Source organism: Ziziphus jujuba, chromosome 8 (genome assembly GCF_031755915.1).
Source record: "Ziziphus jujuba cultivar Dongzao chromosome 8, ASM3175591v1".
Taxonomy (NCBI): Eukaryota; Viridiplantae; Streptophyta; class Magnoliopsida; order Rosales; family Rhamnaceae; genus Ziziphus; species Ziziphus jujuba.
In genome coordinates this window covers 19,292,687-19,314,976 of record NC_083386.1, presented here as the reverse complement: position 1 = coordinate 19,314,976, position 22,290 = coordinate 19,292,687, and the positions used below count along the sequence as shown (strand labels likewise).

Sequence of the window (22,290 nt, the reverse complement as noted above, 5' to 3'; positions counted from 1 at the left end):
GTTGCTCTACCCTGTGACTTTTGTTACCAAAGACTGAGGAACACGTAACAATCAAATCCAGATTTGTATATTCAAGTAAGCTGATGCTACCACAAGACTTGTTTTTCAATTCAAGTCACCTCGTTGACAATAATGCCGAACCAAATAAACAATCGGCAAAGTCACTCAATAACTAGATAGCTAAAAGGCCTAGTATAAATATATATTGTTAGGTTTGCTACTAAAGAGGTCATCACTATTTGTAAGAATTTATGAAGGTATGTAGTATTTCAAGTGCTGTCCATGACCCAAATGTATAATTTGACCCAAATAATAATAATAATAATAACAAAAAAAAAAATGTATAATGCTCTGTACAAACTAGCAAGTTTACTAATGTAATTCCACTACTTTGTTCCCAAACTCCTGCGGAATTTGCTTTGGCTACTGCCCAAATTAATAATATTCTAACTCTTCATTTATATTTTTATTTATTTTGGAGTTTGGAGATTCGAACTTTATCACACCTTCCCATGTGCAATTTGCTATTTATCTTCCTTGGGCAAACTCTGAAATGTTTTAGTTTGTGAAACGAAAAGATTTTTTTTTTTTTCCTCTCATTTTTCTTTTCCTTCAATGAATGTATGATAATAGCCTCAATTGAACTATTATTTCCTTGTTCCATAAGGCAACAATAACTATTATAGTTGACAAAAACAAACCCCTCTAGATCGGAGAATTATGAATATTATAAGAGAATTAAGAATTGAGATAAATTATTGAAGAAATCCATAATAAATTCAGACATCAGCAAATACATCGTACGTTTTAGAGTCTACTGCAATGAGCCTCAAGGCTGCAATTAATGCGGCAACTGACATACAACCAAAGAAACAAACATTGAGCCAATGCCAGAGCTTTTGAAAAGAATTGAGTTTGTTCTTCTTTGCCCTCATGTACATGTGATTTGCAAGGATAAATGTGAGAGGGAATGTGCTGATAGCCCCTGTGAGACTCATGAAATCTCCGAGGAATGGCAAAAGAGCTGACACAAATGTATTGATAGTGAGGTAGCCGCCTCTTACCATGATTCTGAACGACAAGTTGTGAAACGATAATGCACTTCCTTTAATTCCAAACTTCGTATCCACGTACTCGTACATTGGACTCGCAAATATCTATATAAGCAACAAATGTAACTCAATAAAGTAAAGTACGACAAGAAGAAATACAACGAGAGATTTGAAGAAATGAGGATGAAAGAAAGTTACATGCAGAGCTATGACTGTTTGCAGGAAGGCAGCAATATTGGCCATTGCCTTCACCCAAACCGGACCATTAACACTGTTGAGCAAGTAGGATGATGTAGAAGATCCATAAGCCCAATAACCCATAAAAGTAACAGCATACATTGGTAAAACACCAACTGTAAACTGAAAGTATAGAGCTTTTAGCATGTTCCCAACAACAGGCTTTCTTATTGTTGCCTGTTAAAAGAACATCGCCAAGGAAAAGAGGGAAATGAGGTATAAGTTAGATAATAGGTCATGTGTAGAAAGATGTTTATATATACATGCATACTTTTCTAGCTTCTGCAAAAACTATAACCATGAAAGTGATTAAGAAGGTTTTGACATTTGTAGTAAACATAACTCTTGACTTTCATTTTTGATACAAGCACTGGTTATATTTCAAGAGCCTTAGGTTCCATTGACTAAGATTCTAATCTGAATAAGGAACTAGGTTCAAAATGTATGACAGTGATCATGAATAACAGATGTTCTAGTAAATAAAAAAAGAATAGTTCTCCCTCAAACAAAAGCTACCAAAAAAGATAAAAAAGAAGACTGCCAACGTTTTATCTGAGGCTGGTGTACTGATGGGAATAATCAATGTCCAGGCTTAATTAGATAGGAAGTCCTCAAAATTAGAAAGATATGAACAAAACATCCATGACCAGATTGATTGCCAGAGCTTGAGTTCACTGCTAGGTATTTAACAAACATGAAGAAAAATTCCATGGTGATATTGAAATATTTTAGAAGTCCAAAAATTGATACATGCAATCAGGAAATGATAGGTGAGTGATGTAAGGGAAACAGATCTGCGGAAAAGATGATTTTCCCTCGTACACACAATGAAGACAAAAATTCCTAAATCTTTACTAATGAACAGCAAGAGAAAGGAATTTTTTACACTCAGATGTATGGCAGCTGTGCAGAAAATAAAAAATTAAAGAATCCTGGTTTGAGTTGATGTGGCAATCTTTAATCGTCAAGAACATATCATGATCTAAAACTGAGGAGTTCAATTACAGGCATACCTGTATCTCTGGAAGCATTCCTGTATTAAATGCAAAAACGAGATTTGCAGCTGCTCCTATTGTTGTAAAGATTTTGCTTGTTTTTGTTCCTGGGATGTCATAATCCCTGGCTGTTGCTTTTATTCCTAGAATACCAATGTGATTGCCACGAATTGTTAATATGAACTATCAAGCAAAAATGGCATATTCACTTTCCAAATAAAACTCGAAGAAGGACAAGGCCAGGTAATCAACAAGAGAAACTTTTTGCAAGCAATTTGGTCCTTCACCAAATATAGCATCCATCATAGGCAATCAAGAGACTAGCATTTCAGCTAGTCCTCAGAAGCTGGAACCATGTAGATGGACCAAAGATAGCATTCTGAATATTCAAGAATCAGACAAAGGAATTTAGAACTGCATACTAACTTTTTCAACTGAAGTAACACTCATCAAGGACAATGAGTACTCCCATAATTATATTCATCAGAATATACATAAACATAGTTTAGGGAGGAATTCCCACATGTTTGCTTAGAAGCCTACCAGATAAATTATGTATTTTCAAGCATGAGCCACATATATGAAAGGTGAGAAATAATTCGTGTTATATAAAAGGTGACAAATAATTCGTGTTACAAGTATCACTTCTAACTTGAAGAGTTACATAAAATTGACACATTTTGGCATCTCCATCACCAAAATTAGCATTGACATTGTCTTCTTTCCCTAATAAGAACAAGTTCACAGTGGCAATGACATAAGTTTCCATAAGAAACCACATCTGACACAGAAAAATCCCATGCTTACCATCTTTAAGTGACAGCACAACTGCTGTAATGATATATACTAGGCTGAAAAATGTTGAAAATCCCAACCAAATCCTTAAAGCTGACAAGTGAGGTATTCCTACGGCAAATAATGCACATACAAACCCAGCTATGGCAATGAAGTATGGAAGCTTCATTACATTGTCATCCCTGAAAAGAACATAAACAGCCTGCATTGCAAATGCATGAACTAAACATATCAGAAAAAAAAAAAATTCCAGAACTCACATCATGTTGTCAATGGAATTCTTAAAAATGGAGTGGGGGATATAGAACATAGATGATGAGACACTCTTAAGCTTATGATAATCCATATTCTGTTAATACAAATAATAAGGAACAAGTGTCTACTTATCAACAGCTATATATTAAAGTCTTCCTTCCCATGGTGCAAAAACAATAAAAGAAGTAATTATCTGACATGCAAATGTTTTCAGAAAAGCAAGTTTTAAACCGACCTTCAAGGCCTGACCAGCTAAAATGATAAATCCAGTGTTTATCATGAAAAGATTAACATATTGCAATCCCCATGTTAGAGAATATGCTCTTTTACCTGCAAAGAAAGTGATATTAATATTTAATGAGATGAATTTGACAACAAAAGAAAAAACAATCAATATATATATATATATATATATATATTTTGCTGATTTCAATATTCTCATACCGTATATAAATCCTGCAAGGTCTCTATATCTGATATGCCTCTTTCCCCCAAATTCATGAAGGTCGGCAATAAGAGAATTTGCATATAGTGATATTGCTGTGGCTAAAAGTAAACCAACTACGCCACATATCCAACCCAGAGGTACCATTATAGTCCCGGAGTATCCCAGAACATATGCACTGTTGATACCGGTGGTGAGGACAAAACCAACTTGAAACCATGAATCTACAAGTTAAAAGAGGTAATATGCAGTAAGAGAGAATAATCCAACATCATTCTTCTTACTTAGTATTCCCCGAAAAAAAAAAAAAAAGAAAAAAAAGAAAAAAAAAAGAAGAGGGACATTTTCCTATGGCATTGGAGACAGAATTTTTAGATAGACAATATGTGATGAATACCTAAAAGCAATGCAATTGGCATATCAATTTGAAGAAATAAAACTTCTTCCAATCAATATACACCAAAAATAAAAAAAAAGAATTCCATTTTCACTGTCCCATTTCAGACAAACAACAAAACAATTGTAAATAAAAAAGAAAAAAAAAAAAGCCAATCAAAAACTTAAATTTGTATCAATTTTTGGGGTTTTGGTATATGATATAAACAAAGAATTTCCAATAAGAAACTCCCATCTTCCACAACATTTCAAAACCCTTTCTTTCTCCAGCAAATAATCCCGCAAAAAACCCAACAGGCAATGAAAATTAAAACAAACCCACATAAAAACGCAATCAAACAGAACTAAAAAAAAAGTGGGGTCTCTTGAAAAACCTGTGCTAATTTTATGAGCGGTCTCTGGGATGGTCACAGACAAGTAATCCTCATCGTCAACCTTCTTGGGTTCAGATTCTACTTCACTAGAATCCATATGAAGTTCTTGGTGTATTTGTGGCAGTGTTTCACATACTAATGGGATCTCTTGGTTTTCCTCTGATATATATGAGAAAGCCAGCGTAACCTTTTATGGTTTCCCTCCTTTCACCTTTTACAATAATTATTCCAATTCAAGCATCCATAAAATTGACACCGAAAAGGAATTAATTACAGCCAGCAAAATGGAATCACCCAATTTTAGATAATGGAAATAAAAAGAATGTTTAATGCTTTTCAATTAATCTCTCTCTCTTTCTCTCAGACTACCAACGAATCAGAGCGTGTTAAAAAACTTTTTTTTGGGTCTCAACGTGTAGGAACTTTCAGACTCAAAGAAGATCCACATCCCAAAAAGACGCACAATCTAAAATGCAAAGAATGCCAACCTCTCTTCCTTCTTTTTGGTTACATGGGGATTTCATTACATCATCATTGTATTACGTGCCAAATGATTCGGGGTTTGGATTCAGTGTGTGTAGCCGTAGAGCTTCTGTATAATTTTTGGTCAAAAACCCAAGTTTTGATTAGTACCGTTTGATAGAAAGTCTAAGGGATAGAAATGTGCCACGGTAGGTTTAAGAGGACTAGAGCATTTACCCTCTTTTACCACCAGAAAAATCTTTCATTTTAGATTTGATTATGTTGGAAGAATCTGTCTAAGATTTTATTTTCATTTTTGTCACGAATTCCATGATCCTTTTTTGTGGCGAAACTTTTTTACCTCCCACAAAACATTTTTAACTTGAACAAAAAAAAAAAAAAAACGATTAAAACGTTTTTGCAATATTTTATTTTGGAAGCAAAATGACTCAAAAGGGTTAAAAAGAAGGTGGCACATCTTGTGGGGTTGTGGACATAGTTAGAAGACATCGTGTTCGAAACGGTGCAAACGCTTCAAAGTTTTGATTAGGCAAATAATTGGTAGAGACGGATCAGGATTCTGTTGCATAGGCTTGGAATGAATTCCATACCAAGGAAGTAATAATAATAATAATAATAAAACATAGAAAACTTGCAATTGTTTTTTCAATTTAAAATTTGAATTACTATTTCTTTTTTTAATGGATTGCTAAGTCAATGAATAATATTAAATCATTTTATTAAAAAAAATTCAAAAAGACAATTAAATTTAAATTAAACATTGTGTAGATATATATATATATATATATATATATATATTTAAGTGTAAATTTCATTTTAGCCCTTTCTGTTTTGGATTTCTTTCCTGGATTTCTATTTTAGAAATTTTTACTATAGTTTTCTAATGTTTCCCTTTGTTCCTTTTTCTGGTTCAACTTAAGGCAAGTTAAATATTTTATTCAAAATGACCATTTGAGCATCTTATTTGTTCACATGTATAACATAACCATTTATAAAGACCAATTATATATTTTTTATTTATTAGCTACCCCATTAATAAAATTATAATTGTTTTTTGAAACAAATATAAAAAAAATAATAAATGAATTATTCATAATATGAATAGGTTTAAATTGTCATTTTATTCAGTAATTTATATACATATATATATATATTTGAAACATCAGTAAAATATATAAGTTGACTAAAATTTCACAATAAAAGGGAATTAAAGTGAAACAAAAATAAAATATGAAGGGTTATAGTGAAAATTTTCACAATAAAAATTTATTTGTGCAAGAGTTTAAAATAAAAAGGCTAAAAGGGAAATTAACCCCATATTTAATTGAATGAAAAAAAAGAAATACATAGACAACAGGAAAAAAGCAAAGAGAAAATTTTAAAAATAAATAATTGGCTTTATATTATCTTCCCATCCTAAGTCCGCCAATAGATTAAAAATTATCTTTATAATCGTGTTTTCTTTGAATTCTGCAAAAATAACCAAGACCATATTCTATTCAAGGTTGATTGTCACACTTTGCATTGACGGATCGCTTTCCTCCAAAAAAGCGACAACAACAACAACCACATGAAGAAGCAACCACCATATAGCTATTTTGAATTTCCCTTTTTTTTTTTTTTTTTTTGGTAATCACAATGAGTTTTATTTAGTGACCAATAATTGACTACCCTTGTGTCCATCATCAATATAATATACGATAATTTACCCCCAAAAAAAAAATAAAAAAATCAACATAATATAGGATAAAGAAAGATATTTTTAGTCACTTTCTTGTATGAAATATAGTGATTTTTATAAAGGCGCTTTATTTAGTGTTATTATCAAAAAGTATAATAAATCCTTTATTATTATTATTATTATTTTTTGGGAGGGGTAGTGGGTTTAAAAAAATTATAATGAATCCTTTCACCATATATTATATTAAAAAAGAATGAATTTTATATATGTAGTTGTTCATACTCCCTCGAAAGCTTCATGCACAAAATTATGCAAAAGGAAGACCACTATTTGCATAATGTGAATCAATCATTGAGTGAACCTTTTTTTTTTTTTTTTAAACTTATTTTTTGGAATTGGGTATTTGATACTTGATAAAGTGGCATATATAGAAAATAATCTTAGCTAGTACTGGTGGAATGGAATTGCACCCACTTAACATCCACTTGAACCCCAAGACGGGGGCTTAGATTAATGAAAGATAAAGTAGCTTTTTTTTTTTTTTGGCTAAAAGAAAAAGTAGCCTTTTTTTTTTTTTGACGAATAAGAAAAAGTAGCATTTAGTCTTTGTAAACTTCCAATGAATTAAGACTGTTTGAGGCTGCTTTAATATTTTTATTGGTTTTATTTTTGGTTGCAGAAATAAAGAAATATGTTTTTCCTAAAGGGCAAAGGCTTCAATAATAAACCGAAAAAATAAAAGGAAAAAGAAAAAAAAAAGTAGATAAGGAAGAAAAAGTGGAGGTTATTGCTTCTGCAGATCTAAAGAAACTTTAATAATGTCTGATTTAAGAAACAATTATTTCTCGGCAATGGCTTGTGGACCTAGTTAACTAATATAATAGCTTGATTGGAATCGCCTTTTATTTTGATAATTACAAACTAGTTTATTGTTAATTTCAATTTTCTACTATCATTACTTTTGTATTCAATGAAGTCTTTTTTATTTATTTATTCATTTATTATTATTTTAGGGGGACATTAAAGTCTCTCTGGTTCAAACCGAATTACATTCTTCCCCTGCTGATCCATCTCATTAATTTCTACAAGCTTTTGTCAAATCTACGATATTTAGAGCCACCCATTTCATATATGCCCACTCCAACATGAGGTTAGTTGTAGTGGGAGCATCAAACAAGATCTTTCGAATCTACCAAGTGTTCACGCTGGACTTGATTCTTTTCTAAATCAAAGATGTCTCTTTCCTTGTATTTTTCAATTTAACATGACATCGAAATTATTCTATTTACTAATAGATGGACCAAATTAGCTACGATACAATATATATATATATATATATATATATAGATATATTACAATTAGTCTATTTTTTTCCAACAAAAACACAAAACAAATCCATTATCATACCTATCTAATACACCAGTACCTAATTACCAAAAAAGAAAAAAAAGAAAAAAAAGTCAATCAATTAAAACGTTTAAAAAATTTTAAAATCTATATAATAAGTTTTTTTAATGTCAATTTTTTTTTTCCTTTTTTCCTTTTGGTAATAATAGATATAGTAGGTATTTAGTTTAATATTATTATCCAAGTAAAGCTAGAAATAAATTCAAGTGTTATATGTCAATATTTTATTAATTAATATATTAATCAAAACTAATTTTAAATAAATAAATTTTAAAAAAGATAAAGATAATTAAATATTTTAAAACAATGAAATATTAACATAATGATAATTGATATACATTTTTACAGATTTATTTAGTTTATCTAGTATTATTCATTCACATTAATCCTATCAATTCCATTATCATATTCAAATCAATATGATAAGATTAATGTAGTCCAAATGGTATGAGCAATGACCAGGAATTGTACCAGTGCAACATCGTCATATATTCCCATATATCATGGACAGACACGGCGAAGGATTGCCATTGTCACCGAACTGGAAACACAGATTTACTTGCGTAACGGAAAAGCAACAAACAACTAATTAGATACATAGCCACATTAACACGCATTGTCAGGGCTTCTTTTATATATAGATGGTTGGGTCAATAACACTACAATTTGAACTGCAGGGAAACTAAATTTGAGAAATGAAAAACGACAAGAAACCACCACTGTTGATTAGCTCAAGCACACCAAAACCCACGACTTCTTTCAGGTTAAAAAAAAAAAAAAAAAAAGAGTGAGATATTGCATGACATGGCCGAAAACTGCTGGATCGTGATACCCCACGGTTTGAATATTTGGTAAGGAAGAGTCGTCCCTCAAGCCAAATATTCTCTGGAAATGACATTTAATTGCTAAATTCTGTCTAAAACTGCTAACCAAGGAAAGTAAGGCAGAGTTCACATGATCAAGTGGTATTTACGACCAACTACACATGCTAATTATGTAGCATGGGGACTTATTGAACATCCTAAATCACTAAATTTCTTCAGCGTGATGTTTTAAGAACCAACAAATTATACTCAGAAGTTGGTTTTAGGACTTCGTTGACTGTGCTTAGGAGTCCTAAAGTGATTAAATCACAGCAGAAGTATGTTCGTGCCGCTATACATAAGGAAAGCGATCTACCAAAAGAGAAAAAAAAAAAAAAAAAAAAAAAACCTTACATGCACACCTAAAAATTCATAGGAAAATATTGGTTTATAGGTTTAGTTAGGTAATGGAATTTTAAAGCCCAGCATGGAAGAAGCATATATAAAAATACCCCGTTTCAACACCTAACCCACCCACCCACCCCCACCCCCCCCCCCCCCCCAAAAAAAAAAATAAAATAAAAAAAAAAGGGCACTTACGAGGTTTTTTTCCCAACAATTGGATGACCGATCAGGACCGTAAATCATGAGATATGCATATGCAAAATATGAGATCGTCATTCATGCCACCTTTTATACTACGCATGCATACAAACCAAGGCAGCCATAAAGTATATGCAACTAAAAATTCAAGATATATAGCATCTTATATATCAGAGGCAGCAAGATGAAAAAAGTTAGAATTTTCTAGCATCCTTAGCGAGTCCAATCCAAGAAAGGAAAAGTTGGCAACTAAATACATAGTCATCCATTAAACTGGAAATAGGCACTTCATGAAGCTAGATTGTATGGAATTAACAAATAACCAAAAGTTCCTGTCTAGAAAACCTGTTTAGTGAATAACTCCTAACAAAAGCAATCATTTAGGGATGGACAATAAAATACTAATAAGAAATTAGGATCAGTAAAAAATAATTTGGCTTCAAACTATTGAGAATAAGGATCAGTCGAAAATAAACTGGCTTCAAACTTAAGTTGAGGCACTACCATCACAAGAAAGCTATGATGCTTAAAGAAAAATACTTAGACCTGAAATTTTTTTCTGACTAACAAAATGAAAAAGATGATGAAGAAGAAGTTAACAGAAAAATACTTGACCTCAGTATTTTTTTTTTAACGAAATGAAGAAGAAGAAGAAGAAGAAATTTTTTTCTGACTAACAAAATATCAAAGAAGAAGAAGAAGTTTACAGAAAAATACTTGACCTCAGTATTTTTTCTAACGAAATGAAGAAGAAGAAGAAGAAATTTCTTTCTGACTAACAAAATATCAAAGAAGAAGAAGAAGTTTACAGAAAAATACTTGACCTCAAAATTTTTTCTGACTAGCAAAATGAAGAAGAAGAAGAAGATCACTAAAAAAATAAACTGGCTTCAAACTATTAAGAATGAGGATCAGTCGAAAACAAACTGGTTTCAAACTTAAGTTGAGGCACTACCATCACATGATAGCTATGATGTTTACAGAAGCAGAAGAATGGGTCCAAATATTGAAATAACAGCCATAATAACATGAATGGTTCAAATATTAATAACAACCATAATAACATGAACGCTGCCAGTGCTATCTTCTGACAAATCCAACTAAGGTTACTTAAAACTAATTACCAACTTCCAATTATTCAAATCATCAGATGTGCTTATCGACAAACAGACAAGATGGCGTTCCATTCCTTTTATTGTTCCAGCCCAACAAATAACTGAAAATCTTTTGTTTTTACAAAATGCACGGTAAAAGAGCCGTGTTATTCTAATTTGCACATTGAAAACAAGAATAAAGTATCTGCATATGAAAATGATTTTCTAAAGCTAAAGGATAATTTTAATTTGTAATACAGAGAATCTTTCTAAACGCTCAAGCTATTGATAATGTAAAAATATAAAAAAAGTTACTACTGGTTTTCTAGTCATAAGTTGTAACAGTTCATAAGTTTATCATTCTACAGTAAGTCAATACTGAGGCAATCTCAACAATTTTGTTAATTTCTGCATTCAATCTCAAAAGCAAGGTTCCAGAGGAGTTCAGGCTATGAAGTATTTTTGCAGGCTATGTTCCTTCTTTGGGTAAGGTAGCTTCTTTTTCTGGAGATAATCAAAAAGAATTTACCAAGGACAATATACCCATTCACAATGGCAGTTTAACTACTATGACTTTCATACTTGTTAGTTGGCAATACAATCCATAAGATAGTTATAAGAACTTGTAACAGAGAAAGCTAGTTAGTTAATAGCATCAACTTTACTACAAGAAGGCACAGCGCAGTCCACGTTCATCATAGATAATACAACATACAGCAACACTAGCCACGCAAAATCAAACAAAAGGTCTTACAATCTTTTCTTTTTCTCTGCTTTAATTCTTATTAACACCATCATTGCCCTTCCCTACAACAACACTGATCTTTTCATACCTGAAATCCACAGGGTGCAGGGGAGACTCAGCGGGGAAGATGATGTTCCTATTGACAACCACAGCCCACAGGAAAAGCACAACAAAAGCCATCAATGCTCCACAACCCGTCGCGAAAATCAGTCCGGCAAGAATTGTTAATGGGCAAACACGCCTTTGACGCATGGTCAAATGCTTACCATGCTCATCCGAAAAACCTCTTGGATCAGCTGGTAGAGAATGCATCCTATTTGGATAAGTTCTTAAGCTGAACTTCCATGAATATATGCTGCTGATCTGCAAAGACTTGCCATTGGAAGAGCTAATACCCACCAAGACAGGTTCATCTCTCCACATTGCCAACAGATCAATACCATAAGCAATAATCGGATTATAAGGCCTTGGTTCACCCAATTTACTCAATCTGATCTCTAATCTTTTGGAACTGGCATCGTAATCAATCCAAGATTTCAATTTTTCCCCACTGTTGAGCACTAAATTCATCGACGAAACATTACAAACAGCAACAGATAAAAGGCTACCCACATCAACTCCTACATGATTATCGTTCACATCCCCTACTTTACCATCCATTTCGGTATCAAACTCAACACCCAGAAACCTATTCTGCCGTGAAAGCCCGAACGACCCATGACCCGAGAACTTGGATCCAAAGTCGCTGGGAACTAAGACGAGAACAATGCCGTCGCCATTGCCGGGTGAGATCGAGAATGTGAACTCCGTGGAAAAAGATGATGGGGTATGGAGGTTTGGATCGAGAAAACTGAAGGGTTCTCGGCGCAGGAGAAGCCCTGAGCTCGAAACAGAGGGGCGCGTGAGCTTCACGTAGCCGCCTCCATCGACGAGTTGGGCATCGCCAAAAAGCGCGATATGGCGTTCGAAGTTGGGGGTGTTGTTATTCAACGATTGGAGTGAGGAAGAGGAAATGGGTTTCGCAATCAGAGTTGGGGAGGAAAATAGAAGTAGGTAGGAGAAACAGAAACCGTACCTCAAAGTAGCGAATTCAACCATGACTTGCAAAACTATGTTTGCTTGCAGTTAATGGGTGATAGATCCAAGTGAATTCATTTCTGAGTCTCGTCAGAGCTGGTTTGTTTCTTTTTTGCTCTGTAATCATACGTATACAAAGGTTTTAAACGCGGTATTTTCTTTTTTACTTCAAGTATTTCTACATCATCACACGCTTTAGCTTTTTGTCCTTTGCCTCCGGCTGCCCGCTGCCCCTTAAAACGTGTATTATTATTATTATTATTATATTTACATATATATTATTTTATTTTAACTATTATTATTTATAAATAATTTCTCTTGTATGGATATTTCGAATTTATAAATTTTTAAATATAAGCGTATATAATTTATCAATCAATTTTAATTTATATTTTTTGGAAAGCTAATATCAGTTATTTTGATTTTAATATAAGAAAGCTATTAAAAAAATTGAATTTTGTATCAATGGATAGAAGAGGATTAAAATATATATATATAACTAAATCATATTTTTAATTGTTTTTACATGCAATAATTTGCTACTGTTATTTTCAACAAATTTTTTTTTTCTATTTTTACTGTTTTAAGTCATATTCCATTTCTTGTTAAGCAATCATTTAATTGTTTGGCTTTTAATTTAAATGAATAATATTAAAAGTATTAAAATATCTATCAAGTTGATATGGCACAATGATATATTTATATTATTGATTAAATTTTAATATATTTTAAATATGAATAACTATATCTTTTTAAATAATTGATACAACTGATTTTTTTTTTCCCTTATAATATATCCACATTTAAAGACATTATTTTTTTTTTTTAATATTTGTCATTATGAAATAAATAAGTTGATCTATGCATTACTTTTTTGGATGGCACTATTGTTGTGATCCCCTTTTTTAATTTTTAATTTTATTTTTCACAAATAACTCATATTTTTGTTTTTGTTCTTCCTATTTTGCCCTTAAGTTTTATAGGCTTGCTTTTATGTGTTCCTCAGTCATGATAGAATATTTTTCTCTTACTTGCAAAAATACAATCTTGATTACCAAAATTGCTTCAAGCTCCCCAACATTAAATTCATTATCCAATATCAAACTTCACATTTGCCATTTTTTTCCCCCACAAAGTAGTCAACTATTCTCCTTTATGGTAAGGGAATAATTTTTTAAGGCCAGGTAATGTTCTCCTTATGATGATGCCATTATTGGACTCCATCAATAAGTGTCCGAGTGTAATTTTTTTTTAAAATATGTATATAAGATGCATTTAGTGATGATTCAAAAACTTTGATCTGATACAATTTCCTCAACGATTTTATTCTCAAATAGAAGACAATGTTGGGAATTTATTTTTTTGATTGAAAACACTCGTGATTGTCACAAGCTATTCTCATGGCTTTTTGAGAATTCAAACTCAACCAAAATATAATTTTGAAATCTCTCTGTGGTGGGTTTATATAGTTCAAAAATATACTTATTTTGTGGATAGGATTTATAGGAGAAAAATCTCACTTCCAAATTGAGTCACCTATTATCATAGATAATGGATGACACATTAAGTGAGCTGACAAGCCAAGGTATACGAGAGTGGACTAGAAAAAGAACAAGTCTAGATCAAGTCCTATTGAGTTTCAATTCGGCCATTCCAAGCCCGCTTTGTAGAAAAACTGATCTTCTAAGCCTAGGTGATTCGTTACTTGTATTTTCATATGTTATGTCTAAGATTTGATACATAATCAAAAATCTAAGGCTTCAACAGTTACAGAGGCAGCACCATGTAATCTAGGGAACTGATTTTAGCTTGCCTCAAATTGTTTGAATCCATCATCTTGTTAAACATGTCGAGATAAATACTTAAATAGATTAACATTGTCATACCCTAGGTTCATAACCCACTCCACTTGTTTGAGGTCTTTCGGGCAAGCCAGTGGGGCCTACTAGTATGAAGCATTTTGGACAAGTCAAGTGAGGTTTAAACCAAAACAAAATCATGTGGGATTGGTCCCAAGTGGACAATATCATACTAATAAAGTTGGATAATAGACATAGGGTGTAACAGAACAGCATCGAAGTTAGGTTTCGATCTTGGAAGTTGTGGGTTATGGATCTGAAGTGGACAATAATTTACTAATCATGAACTTAGGGTGTGACAAACACCTTATTTTCTGAAATCATAATATGATGTTGTTTTTAGCCAAAGATTATTAGGAAACCATAGTTTCCTACTATACGGTTCTATAGTCCAGCCTAGTAGGATTCAGAGTTGGTTTCTTTAAGGAATAACAAAAGCACATATCAAAATAAGGTTATAAATACCTTATTATATCTTTCCCATAAGGTACATCTAGTTTTGCTAATTGTAAAAGTGATTTGGCATTCAAAGCACTATCTAACTTGAGTATCAAAGTGTTTTTGGCTGGCATCATACTGGTGTTTTAGAAATCTTCATAGTTTCTCTGTTTTGTAAGCATACAAGTAGGTTTTATACAGGTTATACAGTTGTTCATGGTGGTGAGAAATCATGCTTTAATAGTTTGATGTGCCAAATAGGGTACTTTCATGATCATCAACATGACTGTATTGTCTAAAGATCCAGAATTAGTTTTCATTGTTCATGCCACGATTTCAACCACAAGGGCAACCTAGATATAACTAGCACCAAATTTAGCCGACTATCCAATGTCAGCTAGTAATTGACAACATTACTCTTCTACAATTAAGTTTAATGGAAAAAGAAGTCTTTGGAATTTAAAAAAAACTCAGTGAGTGCAATGCAATTAATCAAATCTCAAGTAGGTAGATGCAATATGCCCTTTAAAAAACCATCATCACCATAAGAAAATATTACATCTGAACTTTTTAAGATTTACATTAATTACAAGTTAATCTTTCTGGTTTTGAATGTTACAACCAACACCTCTAAAGAAGTGTGAATAATATTATTCAAAAGGGGTTTGAATGAAAAAATTGCGTAGGAAAGATGATAACTTTTTGGAATCAAAGAGGAGGTCAATGATATTTTTAAAACTAGAGGTATTAAATTGTATTTAAATCAATATCAAGGGAGGTAGATCAAATTAACCCTTACCATAAGCCCATCTTCTCCTTTTCTTTCCCCATTAAATTCTTTAGAGGTTTGCAGCTTTTTTCTCGTTTTGTATTTGCCAAGATTATATCATATGTATCAAGCTCAAATAAAGGACTATGAGATATATGACCAAAACAAACTTCTCTCCGTTTAGTACTCATAAATTCTTTATTATCCAATAATATATGCCATTTTTTATTTTTCCATATCCTCACAAAAGAGTAGTAGGATATCTTTTTTTTAGATTACCTATTTTTACATTCATAAACATCCAGTGCAAATAGTATGATATTTTATTTGTTAAAATGTAAACTAATGTTAAATAAAAATTAGGAAAATAGATATTATAGAATGTAAACTTAGCAAGTAAAGACATAATAAAAGGAGTTCCTCAAAGGCAAAAACAACTAATAGTGGATTGTTTTCTGTAACTTTCATTATATCTTTCATTTCAGTTGAAAGCTTATAATTGGCAAAAAGTTTGTGGAGTTTTCTTTTATTTTATTGAAGAAAAATACGTTATTATATAAAATCAAATCAAATTTTAAAATCACTATATTATTACAAGGCATTCTAAAGTTTGGGTTTCGTATTCTCATGTATGAATAATCAAACTCCTTCATAATGTTGCCATGTATTTGTATGTAGTTAAACCTAGACTTTATCCATAACCTCACATCAGTACCTTTAGGGTTTAATGCGAAATCAATTAATTTTTGACTAGATGATGCAACAACTTTTCCCTAGATTTTGAAGTAGTGCAATATATCTAAAAGGTTGCATAAGGAAATGCACCAACAACTGCTTAAATAAGTAAATAGTTGTAATAATTAATTTATGAAGATAAGTAATAATAATAGAAATAATAATATAGTTACTCATTGCAACAATTCTAGTAATTAACTCTAGTTCAAATTGGTTCTCCCTAGTTTTAATAAACCGTCATTACTAGGAATATATTAAATATATATATATATATACAGTTTTGATCCAGTCGGGATATTCATATTTTATAAAATCAGGATATAGTTTAAATCAGTTAGGGCAAATCGATTATTTTCACTTCAGTCTGACTTTTTTGTACTGTATCTTGACCTTATAAAATCAGAATATCCTGACTAGATAATTATTCTCTCTCTCTCTCTCTCTTTCTCTCTCTCTCTCTCTCTCTCCCTATATATATATATATATATATGTATATGTGTTAATCACCTAGAATCTAGAACTAAACTCGAACTAACTTCAAATAACCTTGAACTAAAACTAAAACACTTCCTCTTATAACAACCCCATATTTATGGAGGATGTAGAATTTTACTCTTTCAAATAGTAGATTAGATTGGGGCTTCATATTTACCAACCTTTAGCCATTATTTCAAGTAACTTTCCTGTAAAATATATATATATATATTGTATATAAAAAACATGAACGAAAAAAAGATAGCAAAATAAATAAAATAAGAGAAGTCTTCTTTTCTTTTGCAAATAACTTAATAGAGTAGTCTTCTTGATAGTACAACGAAAAGGAATACTTGTAAGATTTCATTTTTGAATCTTACCAGAAAGCATAAACCTATTTGAAAGCTTCATTTGAATTTTTATCTTAAAAAGAAACAAATATAACAGTTAAGTGGTAACTGTATGTGAGTTTTAAGAAGAAATGAGGCATGTATACTCGAAAAAATATTAATAATTGTAAGCAATCATAAGGGGAATGGTTGGGTATTGGAAAGCATATTAGTAAGGAAAATGCTTACCTCTACACAAGGGTGGAGACACTCCTCCTTACTTTAATGAAATATTAAAATTTTATTTGTTTACATTATATGGTAAGCCTTATTAAATATGGTAATTAATAATTAAATATGATTATGAAATACGCATTAATTAGTGGGCCCTACAAATTAAGAGTGCTTATGAGTTGGGTTGGTTGAGTTTTAGGTTGAATTTGATCACCAAATTGACCAAGTCAAGTTGGTATCAATTTGAATCAATCATGTCTTGGTCGGTTTCAGATGGTTTGATTGGGTTGGCAAAGAGATGACAGGCAGAAGAAAGAGATGTTGTTGGCAAGAGAGGTGTGAATCTCATTTTCTTGAGGTACAAAGATCACTTTGTTGATGGTTGATTTGCATAGCCAAAAAGGTTTGAAGCAAAAAAGAAGAGGTGTGACGTGAAAAAAATATGTGAAGATCATTTTATTGAGGTATGAACTATGAAAATTGTTTTGTTGATGACCGATCTAAATTGCCAAAATAGGTGCAAAGCAGTGATGGCTATGTTCTATTGATTTGCATTTTGACTTTTGTTGATGATTGGGAGAAAAAGTTATGAAGACTAAGAAGAGAAAAAGCTATGGCTACGTTTTGGATTTTGTTAATGAGAATCTAAGCTTTGTGTGGTAAAAAGAGATTTAAAAGATTAAGGTTTCAATTGAGGATAGATAATTAAAATTTTATGTTAAAAAAATTAGAAAATATATAGACATATCTATATATCAAATGGGTTGGTTGGATATAAGGTAAAAAATCCATCAATTCAAAATTGATTGACTAAACAGGTAACTAGCCCAAATTCAATTGAGTTAAGCTGGATTGGGTGGGTTAATGGGTTTTTCGCACATCCTACTACAAACTAAGTTTAAATGGTTATAATATTTGAATGGACCAGTGATAGTATGCCAGGTCAAAGCAAGGAAGAGTATCACAATGACAAGGCCATCCGCGAGCTCATTTTTGGACATCCAAAGGGTCCTGCCTGAGGACAATCTTTCCAAATTTTCTACCAAAAATTCGATAAAACCTCTTTGTTAGTTGGACGTAACCCCAATTATACTTGTGGATAAGAACACTTCTAATACTATTAAAAAACAACAACCTTATTGCCTATTATAACTTTGAATGTATTTCTAAATATCATAAGCAAGTATAAACTCCAATGTTAGTCTACTAGAGTAGTTTTAGAAGTACAAGTATTTGATACAAGGAAGGAGAATATATATATTAAGTACAAGTCCACTAGAATAGCAAAAAAGAATATGAATATATACTTTGGCAGCGGTGTGGTACTTGTTAGAAATAGCCTAAGAAAATGGTTGAAAACATATACAACATGAGACAAGCTCAATAAGTGAATATCAATATATAGGAAAATACACACACACACACACACACACATATAGATATATCCAAAAATCCATTTCTCTCAAAACCTTGTTTCCTTTCTTTTAGAGGTTCCTTTATTTTAGAAAATACTTTCACAAAACCCATTAAGTTGTTGAAAAGGTGGTAATCTTGCCACCTTGTGCAAACCAAAATCCACCAAGGTACGCACCCTCTTTCTTTCTTTAAAAGAAATATTTTTTTGAATGACCTAATGCAATATTTATGTCTATGTTTTATGTTTCTTTTAATGTCTTTTGAATGCCTAAGTTTTATTATATTTAGCTTAGGAATTGTTTTTTTGTTGGGTATTGATTTTATTTTGTATAATGGCTATGTAATATAGGTCCATTTTTGGGTCTAGAATTCTCTGAGCTTTTATAATGAGGTTATGATTTTTGAATATGTTGTAATAGACATGTAAAAGAAAATATAGAAAAAAGAATGACTCAAAAAGGCCTTGGGAAGCCCAAGATATGTAGGTTGCAAATTGGCATAACTGCTGCGATTTCCAGCAGTTATAGCCCATGGGTTTGAGATGAATTGGAGGCCTTACCCAATTCTTTTGGATTTGGTATTCTCCAGATTTCATTCTTGATATTTCAACATGCGACATGCCAAAATTCAAGCAATTTGCATGAAGATATCCTAGCCTCTCATCTGGTCAAAGTAGTAGTATAGGATTAGGTGAAGACGGTTTTTTGAAATTCAAAATATCACAAACGCTTGTCATAATTATGCACTCACATGTGAAGTTGGTGGTTGAATGGTTATGTATCATAATTTTGAGTGGAAAATGTGTAAATTTTGAATTTAAAGACTTCCATTTGGTCCCACACTCACTTACATGTATGAGACAAGTTTTGTATTTATATATGCAACGAATGAATGAAAAGCAAAAATAAAATAGTGTACTGTCTAGTTTTGTGTGGCCTACTATAACATTTTCTCTTCTTCTTCCTTCAAAAAAAAAAAACCTAGCAATCCTAAATATCACCATACAAAAAACAAACACAAAAATCATCTAAACATCAAACCAAAAACCAGATTAAAGGTTGTGCACAAAATTAATACCTTGTGTACAAAACAAACACAAAAATCATCTAAACATCAAACCAAAAACCAGATTAAAGGTTGCGCACAAAATTAATACCTTGTGTACAACACTCTTGGCCAAGTGAACCTAAAACCACATCAAACTCCAACATGGTATTATAGCTTTGTTTTGAACCATTGAGGGACCTTGTGAGCTTTCTTTCTATCCTATTTTCTTGTGAGAGAACCCTCCATTTCATTCCTTTCATTTTTGGTTTGAAGTGGTACAAAAATCTAGCTAGAAAACTCACCAAAAATTCAACCCAAGAGACATTTTCTTCAAAAATCCGATTTTGTGTCATGGCTTCTCAAAGTTTTGCACCTCCCACTCCACCAAAATTTGAGGGCCATAATTAATCCGTTTGGAGCATAAAAATGAAAGCCTACCTACAAGCCTTTGGACTTTGGGATGTGATGGAAGAAGGTTATGAAGTTGAGGAGTTGAGAGCAAATGCCACACAAGCACAAAGACTTGCATATGAGACCAAGATAGCTAAAGGATTCAAGGCCTTGACAGCCCTTCATTTTTTAGTGAGTGACTCTATCTTCACTAGAATCATATCTTGTACAACTGCTAGAGACGTTTGGTTAAAGTTGCAAGAAGAATTTCAAGGAAACACTAGAATAAGACAAATGCAAGTTTTAAACTTAAGAAGAGAGTTTGAAACAATTAGAATGAAAGAAAATGAGTTAGTTAAGGACTTTACCGATAGACTGCTAAAGGTTGTGAACCAAATTAGAGTCCTTGGAGAGCATTGACCAACCAAAGGATTGTAGAGAAGGTATTGGTGAGCTTACCCAAAAAGTTTGAAGCTAAGATTTTTTCCTTGAGGAATCAAGGAATCTTAGTGAGATTACTTTGAGTGAACTTATCAATGCCCTCCAAGCAATCGAACAAGGAAGAGCCATAAGAAAGGAGGAGTCTTTGGAAAGTTTATATCTAGTAAAAGCAAAAAGAAGAATAAAAAGAACAACAATAAGAATAAAGGAAGAACAACAACAACAACAATGCAAGACAACAACAAGGAGGACAACAACAAAATCATGGGGGTTATCCACCATGCCCCCATTGCAAGAAGCATGGACATGCACCAAACAAGTGCTTTTGGAAACCGGATGCAACTTGTGACAAATGTGGGAAAAAAAACACATGTTGGCAAAGTATGCAAGCAACGAAGGCAATAAGCAAATGTTGTAAATGAGCAGGCCAAGACCTTATTTGTGGCTATATGCCTTAAAACTACAAGTAGTGGTTTTGGTTGGTTGGTAGATAGTGGTTGTTCACACTACATAACTTTTGAAGAAACCAACATTGTGGAGCTTGACCGGTCCTACAAGACAAGGATGAAGATTGGGAATGGAAGCTTTATGGATGTAGCAGGAAAATGAGACATCTCGTTTAACACCAATAAAGGTACAAAACTTTTCCAAAATGTTCTTCTGTATGTGCCTTCATTATGTGAAAACTTGTTGAGTGTTGTACAATTGGTTGAAAAGGGATATGTTTTGAACTTTGGTTGTGATGGTTGTTTGATATCGGATGCTTTTGGAAATGAGGTGTTTAAAGTTGCCTTGAAAGATAAAGTTATAGGTTGAATTTACTAGATGGTGAACAAGCTTTGAAAGGTAAAATTGAGTCCATTTCTCAACTTTGGCATAAAAGGCTTGGTCACTCTAGTTATGGTGCAATGAAGAATACTAATGCTTTGGTGAATGATAAGCTCTTGATAGATGATGTGAAAAATGTGTGTGAAGTCTGTCAACTTGGAAAGTCCACTAGGTTGCCATTTCCTAAAATTGGTGCATGGAGAGCCAAGGAGAAGTTAGAACTTGTTCATTTGAATGTGTGTAGTCCTATGAGTGTGTCTTCCTTGAATGGTCATAAATACTTTCTCACCTTTATTGATGACTACTCTAGGATGTGTTGGATTTATTTTCTCACACATAAGTCACAAGTTCTAGAAAAATTTATAGAATTCAAGAAGTTGGTTGAAAATCAAAGTAGATTCACTTTGAAGTGCTTGAGGACCGATAATGGTGGTGAATATACTAACTTAGCTCTTAAAGATTTTTGCAAAGAAAATGGAATAATTCATCAATTTACCACACCATACATACCACAACAAAATGGTGTATGTGAGAGGAAGAATAGGACATTGATGGAGATGGCTAGGTGTATGATATATGAAAAGAAAATGCCAAAGAAATTTTGGGCCGAGGTTATCTATACTAGTTCCTACATTCAAAATTGATGCTTCACCAAATCCATTGAAGGGAAGACACCCTATGAGTTGTGGTTTGGAGAGAAACTATCTTTAGAGAATGTTAAAGTGTTTGGTAGTGTGTGCTTTCTCCATGTTCACTCACACATGAGAGATAAGCTTGACAAAAACACTAATGTTGGTGTCTTGGTGGGATATAGTGAGGTTACCAAAGGTTTTAGGGTCTATAACCTAGAGACCAAAAAGCTTATGGTAACAAGAGATGTGAAGATTG

General features: G+C 32.3%; 2 protein-coding genes across 2 annotated transcripts; both read right to left on the bottom strand.

Moving 5' to 3' along the window:
- Positions 1 to 725: 725 nt before the first annotated feature.
- LOC107413805 (proline transporter 1) lies at positions 726 to 5,016 on the bottom strand. Its single transcript, XM_048470134.2, has 7 exons — positions 4,550 to 5,016; positions 3,779 to 4,003; positions 3,570 to 3,664; positions 3,092 to 3,281; positions 2,303 to 2,427; positions 1,251 to 1,466; positions 726 to 1,157 (listed from the first exon to the last, which is right to left on the bottom strand). Exons 1-7 carry the CDS (start codon positions 4,644 to 4,646, stop codon positions 780 to 782), a joined length of 1,326 nt encoding a protein of 441 aa, XP_048326091.1. The 5' UTR covers positions 4,647 to 5,016; the 3' UTR covers positions 726 to 779.
- Positions 5,017 to 11,243: 6,227 nt separating this feature from the next.
- LOC107413794 (L-type lectin-domain containing receptor kinase VIII.2) lies at positions 11,244 to 12,571 on the bottom strand. The gene has a single exon (XM_016021839.4). The coding sequence runs from the start codon at positions 12,461 to 12,463 to the stop codon at positions 11,396 to 11,398; it is 1,068 nt and encodes a 355-aa protein (XP_015877325.3). The 5' UTR covers positions 12,464 to 12,571; the 3' UTR covers positions 11,244 to 11,395.
- Between the last annotated feature and the right edge of the window lie 9,719 nt (positions 12,572 to 22,290).

Excerpts from the sequence above, each read along its gene's own strand:
- LOC107413805 (XM_048470134.2), bottom strand. The coding sequence starts at position 4,646 with ATGGATTCTAGTGAAGTAGAATCTGAACCCAAGAAGGTTGACGATGAG. Across the intron at positions 4,004-4,549 it reads CGCTCATAAAATTAGCACAG|ATTCATGGTTTCAAGTTGGT; the intron begins GTTTTTCAAGAG and ends TTTAACTTGTAG. Across the intron at positions 1,158-1,250 it reads AAACAGTCATAGCTCTGCAT|ATATTTGCGAGTCCAATGTA; the intron begins GTAACTTTCTTT and ends TTGCTTATATAG.
- LOC107413794 (XM_016021839.4), bottom strand. The coding sequence starts at position 12,463 with ATGGTTGAATTCGCTACTTTGAGGTACGGTTTCTGTTTCTCCTACCTA.